The sequence below is a fragment of the Dasypus novemcinctus genome, chromosome 19 (assembly GCF_030445035.2).
Source record: "Dasypus novemcinctus isolate mDasNov1 chromosome 19, mDasNov1.1.hap2, whole genome shotgun sequence".
Classification (NCBI taxonomy): domain Eukaryota; kingdom Metazoa; phylum Chordata; class Mammalia; order Cingulata; family Dasypodidae; genus Dasypus; species Dasypus novemcinctus.
Genome location: NC_080691.1, coordinates 48,810,924 through 48,820,618, shown reverse-complemented (window position 1 = coordinate 48,820,618; position 9,695 = coordinate 48,810,924). Strand labels below are relative to the sequence as shown.

At 58.8% G+C, this 9,695-nt stretch overlaps 1 protein-coding gene across 1 annotated transcript; it reads right to left on the bottom strand.

The window, feature by feature from the left end:
• Positions 1-469: 469 nt before the first annotated feature.
• LOC101432761 (RIMS-binding protein 3A-like) lies at positions 470-9,695 on the bottom strand. Its single transcript, XM_004466465.5, has one exon. The coding sequence runs from the start codon at positions 5,776-5,778 to the stop codon at positions 865-867; it is 4,914 nt and encodes a 1,637-aa protein (XP_004466522.1). The 5' UTR covers positions 5,779-9,695; the 3' UTR covers positions 470-864.

Genomic DNA, 9,695 nt, shown 5'->3' with positions numbered 1-9,695 from the left:
TCCCTGGAACCCATTCCCAGTGTTCCCCATCTCGAAAGCAAACAGCAGCAGCAATTAATGCCACGTGGGATGGGATACCCAGTCAGGTACATTCGCGGGACACTGATCTCAGCCCCGCACAGAAGTCTTGTCAGGGGCACAGCCCCAGCTCAGGGATGCCTGTGGGCAGGCCTGGTCATACCGAACCTTCCAGAGCCCGCTCCTCAGCCCCGGCTCTTGGCTGGACCCTCTGTGGCCGGGCGAGGGGGACACCCTCCCCTCCCCCAGCAGAGACAACGTTTCTGTGGCCCCTGTGGGCTCCCTGGACAGAGAGGAGAGGATGGGGAGGATGAGGGCAGGTTCGTATATCCTTTGCTTGTGCTTTCACTTCTGAAATATTCTCTTTTTTTTGGTTTGTTTTTCTAGGAACATTTTAATGAGGGGGCTAAAAATAAGGTAGAAAAATAATAAACATTCTGGTTGCTTTTTTTTTTTTTTTTTTTTAAGATGCAGACTTTTTCTTGAGACTCTCATACAAGGCACTGCATTACTGAGGTTAGACTCCTGAAGCAAACACTTAGTGGCCACAGGAAAAAGGCACTTCTCCAACAGTTACCTCCAAGGCGGCTTGTTCAGCTCTCAGGGGCTGTTTGTTTTTGTTTCCTTTGGGAGATGATTCAATGTAGACTGGGGCCCTGCTGCTCTCAGAGGCTGGGGGGATGCTGGGGGCACGGTGGGGGACCGTCATCAGTGGGGCACAGCGGTGCTTGGAGCAGAGGCTGCTTACAGAGAGGAGGAGCAGATGATGGGGTGCAGGACCATGGATGGCTTTCTTTTCCGGCTGGACGTGGGTGCCAGGGTCCCCTATCTGGCACAGAGCCTGACTCACTCTTCATGGATGGGCAGGTGATCCAACAGGTGGGCCGGGACCAGCCCCTGGTTGCCTCCCGACTCCCCATAATAGAATCCCTCATTGTCCATGAGCCCATAGACGGTGACCACATCCCCTGCCCTCATTGCCAGCCTGCCTTTGGCCTGGCCCCCCGCTCGCCTGTCTCTGGGGTCATAGTCCAAAGCCGCTAGCATGGTCTTTGGGGTCCATGGTGGGGGTCTCTGGGAATTCCCTTGGGACCTGAAAAAAGAACCCTGGGGGCCAACCAGCCCCCCAAAGTCCTTGAGGTGGCCCTCTGGGGGCCTGGAGGTTGGCAAAGGCCACCTCCCATCAGTCCACTCTGGGCCCACCTCCACCTCGGCCACCAGGTGCCCGGGGATGTTGCCCACCTGGCCATTGCACTCACCACAGTAGAAGCCGTCGGGGCCCTGGGGGCCCCACACTCTCAGCAGCTGTCCCTTCTGGAAGGTCAGCTCCTCCTCGGCAGCCTTGGGGTTGGCAGATGTGGCCAGGGGCTTGTGATCAAAGAGGGCCACGAAGACCCTGGCCTCCTTCTCTGGCCAGACACGGCCCCCCCTTGACATTCGGATGACTTTGCTGGATGGAGCAGGATACAGCAGCGAGCTGGCCTCGTGGAACTGGCACTCCCTCTTGCCACCTAGAGTCTGGCCTCGCCCGCTCTGGTTCCTGAGCTCCTTCGTCTGCTTTTGCTTTTTTGTGCTCCACGGCCCTAAGCATGCTGCCTCCTCTCCCCCTCCCTCCTCCTCCTCCTCCCAAGGGCCCCAGCAGTCAGATGTGTATTGCTGGCTGATGCCCAACTGGGGAGCGTTGAACACTTGGGCATCTTGCTTTTGCCTAAGGGGAACCTTTTCCGGACGCAGTTCCTTCTCAGGCCCGCACGTGGGGGACAGACGGACGAGTGCCGGAGCGGGCCTTTGGCTGGTGGCTGCCTCCCTGTGGCAGTTCTCTTCTGCCTCAGACTGGACACCGGGCAGAGGTGGCCCGTGGCTCTGGGGGTTCTTCTGGATGATTGGGTCCTTCCTGCACACCTCCTGGGTCTCTCTGGGATCCTGGGCTTGGCCACTGGCCCCCAAACTACAGTGCTCTCCTTCGGAACTCAGGCTGGGCATCGGGGGCGACCTTGGGAGTTCTGCAGGGAGTGTTTCGAGGAAATCTGCCTGGGGGTCCCCACAGTTTCCGGGGGCATGGGGGCTGGCCTTACCACTCAGAGGAGCCAGCGCCACCCTCTCGGGGCAGACGGGGAAGGTGACTCTGCAGGCGGATGGGTCCCCACAGGTGTAGCCAAAGGGAGAGGTCTTGGGCCATTGGTGACAAATGAAGCAGTCCTCGGGAATCTGGGCTGGCACTGAATCCAGGGACTCACCACAGAGTGACATGGTTCTCACCGAGATCTTCGGGCACATCAGGGGCACCTGCAGCTGGGAAAACTCCAATAGGATGCTGCCAGCAGTGGCACTGGCCACCTCTGCCACCTTGAGCCCGTCGGCATACACAGCATAGCCGGTGACCTGGACTCCATTGGAAGACCCGGCCGAGTCAATGGTCACAGGGAGCCAGCTGACCATCAGGAGGCCCGGGGACGTATGGCGCTCTACCAGCACGTCCAGCGGAGGGTCTGGGGGTCCTGCCAAGGGCGTGGCAAAGGTGAGGGTGGAGGACATGGTTTCGCTGTGCATGTGCAGCAAGTCCCACGGCAGCTGGACCTCCACCCGGGCCTGGTATCGGGTGCCAGGGCGCAGGCCTTGGAAAGTGTAGCAGCTCACACCTGCCGGGGTCAGGGCATGCTCCCGGCCATCCAGGTACACTACATGGGGGTGTCTGCTGCTGCTGTAGACCCAGGTGATCTCGGCTGATGTGGCTGCAACGCTCTGCAGGTGAAGTTGCATGTGGGTCACACAGAGGGACCCCGTGGCCCCCAAAAGGGACCTGGAGAAGCCTGGTCCCCCCATGCTCTGCAGTGAGCCCAGCCGGCAGGCTTTCGTCTTGTCATCCAAGATCTCCACTGTAGCCTCTGTCTCGGAGCCTGCCCTCACTATCTGGCATGACCCCCGGTCCACCGCGTCCTGGGCTTTCCCAGGTGACAAGCTGCAACTGGTGTCTTCCTTCTCAGCTTGGCCCTGCCTGGCTGGGAGCAGACTGGGGCCAGGGTCGGGGGGCTTGGCAGGGAGGCAGGCCAGGATGTCGTTGTCTGGGATCTGCTCCACCAGGTTGGAGGGCACCAGCCCCCGCCGGCCATCCTCAAGTTCCCCCTGGTAGAAGCCGTCCTCGTCCATGTCCCCAAACACATACACGTAGTGCCCAGCAGTGAGGGGCAGTTCGCCCTCAGGCTGCTCGTTGGGTCCTTCGAAGGGGTTGTAGCTATACCGAGCCAGGAAGAGCTTGGGGGCGGCGGGGGCCTCGAAACCCTCTGTTCCTGGGGCCGGGGTCACACTGTCAGGTTCCAAATCATCCACCTCACTTGCCGTGTCCAGGTCCAGAGTAGAACAGGATGGCACAGTGGCCCAGGCAGACTCCATCTCAGAGGAGGAGGTTGACTTGGAGCTGGTTTTCTTGGTCAGGGGCATGGAGTCTGGAGGCTGGCTGTCAGGGACCCTGGCTGGCATTTGGAGGGTACTGTCTGGCTCCCCAAGGACAACTGGATTCTCAGGCCCGGTGACTTCCTTTTTTTCTGGCTCAACCCAGCCAGGCTGGGACAGTGTTTGGTCTTCTGGTCTTGGCCGGAACTTGGGCCTTCTGCTGCCCCTGATTTGGGACTCAGGGGCTTGGGTGGCCTCTGGGGGCTCCTTGGGTGCCGGGTATGGCTGACACTGCAATGCCTGCATCTCCTCCCGGGCAACCTGGAGATCAAGTAGGGCCTTCTGCAGATCATGCTGCAGCTGCCGCTGCCTGTCCTGCTCCTGTGCCGCCTCCTGCAGCAGCTGTTCCGCCAGCAGGCCGGCGGCGTCGCGTTCCTGGCACGCGCGGCCCAGCTGCCCGCGCACGTCGCTGTTCTCCGCCGCCACTTTCTGCACCCAATCGGCCTGGGCCTGCAGCCGCGCGTTCTCTTCGGCCAGCCAGGCGCCCTCGCGCAGCGCCGCCTGCAGCTGCTTCTGGGTCTCCTCGCCGCGCCGCCGCGCCGCCGCCGCCTGCGCGCCCAGCTCCTCGCACTCGCGCCGCCGCGCGCAAAGCTCGTGCTCCAGCGCCTGCACCTGGCGCCGCGCCTCCTCGCAGGGTGCGCTCTGGCCTCTGGCCTCCTCCCGGGCGCCGCACTGGCCCTGCTGCAGGGTCAACTGCTTCTGCAGACGCAGCACTTCCCGCTGGGACTCGCGCAGCAGCCGGTCCAAATCGCTGACGTTGAGCCACTGCGCGCTGGGGGTACCCCCTCCAAGGAGAGGGGCTCCGCCGGGGCCCGAGACGACGCGCGCCTTCAGCAAGTGGCACTCCTGCCGCAGCTCTTCGATCTGCTTGTCCTTGGCCAGCAGCGCGCTCGCCTGCTCCTCGAGGTCCCGGGTACGCTGGCGGGCGAAGGCCTGGCACAGCTCCAGGCCCGCGCGGCTCTCGCCAGGTACAGGCGCGCTCAAAGCCCGCAGGTTGGTCTCCTGTAGCTTGCGGGCGCGGTCCTCCAGACGCCGCGCGAGGCCGCTCAGCTCTGCGTTCTTCACCTTGAGCCGCTTTACCTTCTCGCCCGCCTCGTCGGGGAAGCCGGCGCGCCGCAGCTGGATGTTCTCCTCGCGCAGGCCAGAGCAGCGACGTGCTAACACCTGCAACGCCTCGGCCAGCTCGGAGTTCTGCTTCACCAGCTCGTGGTAGTCCAGATCCAATGGCAAGGGTGTCAGCGCCCGGCCGGACTCGCGCTGCGCGCCTTCTCCTACCCGCAGGTCTTTAGGTTTCCTGTGCGAAGAGGCTGGCGGAGGCAGCGGCTGAGGGCTTGGGGAGCCCGGGATGGAAGTGCCTGGCAAGGAGGCACGCTCTTCAAATTCGGGGGCCTTGGGGCAATTCAGGGTGCTGTCGAAAGACCGGGAACGCACTGGAGCCAAGGAGTCGAGAGAAGTGGCGCGGGTGGCGATGAGGCCTTCCGGGAAGCTGGAGCATTCCGAGCGCTCCAGGTCAAGGGAGCGGGAGCGTATGCGCGCGCCCGTGCTCAGGCTGTCGGGGGATCCCAGGTGACAGGCGGACTCTGGGGGACGACGAGCGCCACGGGCAGTCTCGGGGAGCGGCTCTTCCGAGGAACGCACGGGCTGGGAGTCCGGGGCTTCGGTCATGGCAGGGAGCCAGTGGAAGTGCTCCAGGATGTACTTGAGGAAGAGCTGGCGCTCCACGTCGAGCGCCGCCTGCAGGTGGCGGATGCGCGCGGCCTGCTCGCCGTCGGTCTCCCAGCGCAGCTGCGACAGCACCTCCTGCAGGCGACAGCGACACTGCGCGGCGGCGAGGTCCGGTTGTCCGGAGCGGCCGCAGTAGCCGCGGTTCACTAGCTCCTCGGCCAGCTGGCGCTGCAGCTCCCGGGCCTGGCGCACGACGCCGTCGCGCTCGCGGTGCAGCAACTGCTGCAGCTGCCGCAGCTCGGCCTCCTTCCAGCGCAGCAGCTGCCGGATCTCGGCCTCGCGCTCCCGCAGCATCGCCTCCTGCAGCTGCCGCAGCTCTCGGACGCGCTGCGCCTCCCACTTGGAGCGCAGATGGTCGGCCAGCTGCTGCCGCTCCTGCTCGGCCCCCTCCCGCAGCTGGCGCGCCTTGGCCGCGAAGCGCCGCCGCTCGGCTCGCCCGCGCGCCCGCTCCGCCTCCAGCTCGGCCCGCAGCTTCTCCAGCTCCCGCCTCTGCTCCTCCAGCACCGGCGCCGCCGGGCCGGGGCTGCCCGGCTTCTTGGGTAACGCGCGGCCGCCGCCCGAGGGACTGGGCGAGTCCTTGGTCATGGTGGCCGCGGCCTGGCCCAGGCAGCCGCTCGCCAACGGCCGCCGCCCGGGCCGCGGCCAACCGCCGCGCGCGCCCCTTCCGGCGCCCCCTCGGGTGGCCGCGCGCTCCTTCCGCCTCTAGGTGTGTTCCCCCCACCCCCACCCCGCGGGGGTCTCGGCGCACGCGCCTCTTCCGGCCTCCGACGCCTCCCTCAACCTGTGTCACGTCCTACACACACCGGGAGGCCCGGGGGTCTCTGATGGTGACCCTTTCCCTGCTTCTGGCACTGTGTGACTTGTGACTCCCTCTGGTTACTGTGCAGTCTCTTCCAGGCCAAGGTGGCCCGTGGGAAGCTCCAGCAGAGAAGGAGCCGGGAGTGTGGGTCAAGACAGAGGCGGGATCCCTGAGCTCCCCCCACCCCATGGGGCCTAGCAAGGGGAAGGGTGTCCACAGATGGCCAAAGTCCCAACCTGACTTTCCTTAGTTCCTTTTTTTAATCATCCTGCAAGGAAGCTCAGAGAGATGAAAGGAATTTCTGGCAGTCAGGCAGCCCAGAAGTAGCTGAGTAAGGATTCGACCCTGCAGAATTCTGCCTCCAGGGTCTGAGGTTACAGCCAAGGGGACCCTCTGCAGTCTTTTTCCCAAAGGAGGTGCAAGAATGAGTCAAACTGAATTGGGAACTGGAGATGAAGGGGTAGAGAAGCACTTAGTGAGGAGAGGGAACAACCCATTGCACCCCTCGAGCCCACCTTGGGGGGTGCCCATCCTACTCCATGAACCCAGCCCAGTCCACCCCATACTACCTCCCTAGAGACGATCAGAGCCAGAGAAGCTTCCATGGGCAGTGTGGTCAAGGTGGCTTAAGGACTGGAGGACCCTGGAGTCAAAATTCCCTTGGCCTTCGGCACCTTTCTCCATGCCCTCATCTGTAAAATGGGCTAGCCCTGCAGCCCACCTCTTGGCCATGGGACCCGAGAGAGTGCCTTCCCTTTCTGCATATCCATTTATTTCCTCTGCTTGTGAGGCTTTGATGAGGTGAGAGTCCACGGCACCCCAAGCAGAGCAAACCTCCCTGGTCTGGCAGGCACTGTTTAGTTCTACCATGCGCATTCACCCCTAGGGAAACTGAGCTCTGAGAGGCAGGGATTTGGTCGAGGCCAGGCAGGACTGCTATGATGGAGGCAGGACAGGCACTGCCAGAGCTTCCGAGGACCCACTCTGGATTCCTCATGGCAGGTGGGAAGGGTCAGAAAGCATGAGTTTCCTTCTAGGCTCTGTTACAGTTGGGCTCAGTGACCATGGGCAGATGCCTCAGGCTGATGGATGCCTTGAAAGCCACAAGTGTCCCAGGCAGGGAGGACACACGGGGCTCCACCCACCTGGGGCGAGGAGTATGGTATGAGCTGCACCAGGGTCTGCATTAAGTTTCGTTTCAGGGCTTCTCACAGCAGCCTGAAGGGTAGTGGTGGCTCCCTTCCACCTAGCCTTATGACCATCTGATTCGTGTTGTGTCTTCTTCCAGAGTGGGCTCAGGGGAGGTGCAGGAGAACAGCCCCTTCCTGGGAAGGTGGGATAGGAACCCGGGCCAGGCGGTAAGGAAATGCACAAGGGGCCCTACCCAACCACCTGGCAGCACGGGCTGGCCTCCTGGGTCCCGGCTGTCCATCAGGGCCATGGACAGGGGTCTCAGGCTGGACCGGAAGAGAGGGTCACCTCTCAGCAGAGATGTCGGCAGGGTCCCAAGCTGCAGAACACACGTTCATGTACATGCTGCATGCACACATATATGCACAGACCACATGCATGCACACATGGGTACACATGCAAGCACAGCCTCTCTCTGCCTGACCCCCTGCATGGCTTGGTAAAAATCAGGAGCCCTAATTCAGTATGGTCTCCTCCATGTCCTTCCTGTTCCTGGTGCTAAGTGGCTCATGGGAGACCTAGATGGCCACTTGGTACCCTGGCATCACATTAGAAAGCCCTTTGCTTCTTGGTCTGTGCTGAGGAACACGGTTCTCTCATCTTTCAGGCTCTGCTTCTCTGAGGGTGGCTGTCTAGCTCTGAACCACCCACAGAACCCCCCAAAATGAGTTTCCCTGCCCCCACACAGCCTCTCTTGTGGGGCTGACCTTCCCAGGTTTCTCCTGGTACAGGAACAGATAGACAGACAGACAGACACGCCCTCCCACTTACACAATACTTCCCCACGTAGGTGGGCAGGTCATTTTGGCACCATCTTTTTATTTCTAATTTTAGTTTAGTTCTTATTTTTATTTTTAATTTTTTTAAAGATTTATTTTTAATTTATTTCTCTTCCCTTCCCCGCCCCCCCCCCCCCCCCCCGGTTGTCTGCTGTCTGTGTCCATTTGCTGTGTGTTCTTCTATGTCTGTCTGTATTCTTGTCAGCTACACCAGAAATCTGTGTCTCTTTTTTTTGTTGTGTCATCTTGCTGCGTCAGCTCTCCATGTGTGCAGTGCCACTGCTGGGCAGGCTGCAATTTTTTGCACAGGGTGGCTCTCTTGGTAGGGGGATGCCCTATCAGTTGAGCCAAATCTGCTTTCCTTAGATTAGTTCTTAATTCTTAATTACAGACATTCACCAGATGAAAACTCCTTCCTCTGCTCTGTCGTGTGCTTTGCTTATTTCACCCAGTATAAATTTGTTTTGTTTGTTTTTAAAGATTAATTAATTTATTTCTCCCCACCCCACCCGCCTTGTTTGCATTTGCTGTGTCTGCTTGTTGTGTGCTGGTCTTCTTTTCAGAAGGCACTGAGAACCAAACTGGGAACCGAACCTGCCTCTCATTATGTTTTCCTAGTGTCTCTTGTTACATCATCTTGTTGTGTCAGCTCGCTGCACCTGCCCATCACATCAGCTCGCTATCTTGCTCGTCTTCTCCAGGAGACACCAGAACAAAACCCAGGACCTCCTATGTGGGAGGGAGGTGTCCAACTGCTTCAGTGGTTGAGCGCCTGCTTTATATATAAGAGGTCCTGGGTTCAATCCTTGCTACCCCCTAAAAAAAAAAAAAGGAATAAAGTAAAGGAAAAAAAAGAGAAATCATTAAAATATTTGTTCTTTTGCATCTGGCTTATTTCAGTCAATATGTTTTGTTTTGTTTTTTATATTTATTTTATTTCTCCCCTCCCTCATTGTTTGCACTCACCGCTCACTGGGTCTGTTCATTGTGTGCTCTCTCTGTCTGCTCATCATCTTTTTTAAAAAAGCTTTATTTTATTTATTTATCCTCACCCCTTCATTGTTTGCACTGGCTGTGTCTGTTCATCTTCCTTGTTTCTTTAGAAGGCACCCTGGACCTCCGATGTGGGAGGGAAGCACTTAATCACTTGAGCCACCTCCACTTCTTACTTCGTTGTGCCTCTCATTGTGTTTTCCTCGTGTCTCTTGTTACATCATCTTGTTGTGTCAGCTCACCGTGCCTGTCCATCACGTCAGCTTACTGTCTTGCTCATCTTCTCCAGGACACACCGAGAACCAAACCTGGGACATCCCATGTGGGAAGCAGGTGCCCAACTGCTTCAGTGGTTGAGCACCTGCTTTACATATACAAGGTCCTGGGTTCAATCTCTGGTACCTCATTAAAAAAAATAAAAGAAAGAAAGAAAGAAAAGAAAAAAAAGGAGAAATCACAATATTTGTTCTTTTGTATCTGGCTTATTTCAGTCAGTATGTTTTGTTTAGTTTTTTATATTTATTTTAATTTATTTCTCCCTTCCCTAATTGCACTCACTGTCTGCTCACTGTGCCTGTTTGTTGTGTGCTTTCTCTGTATGCTCATAATCTTTTTTTTAAAAACCTTTATTTTATTTATTTATCCTTACCCCCTCATTGTTTGCACTTGCTGTGTCTCTTCATCTTCCTTGTTTCTTTAGGAGGCACCGGGGACCTCCAGTGTGGGTAGCACTTAATCGC

Excerpts from the sequence above, each read along its gene's own strand:
- LOC101432761 (XM_004466465.5), bottom strand. The coding sequence starts at position 5,778 with ATGACCAAGGACTCGCCCAGTCCCTCGGGCGGCGGCCGCGCGTTACCC.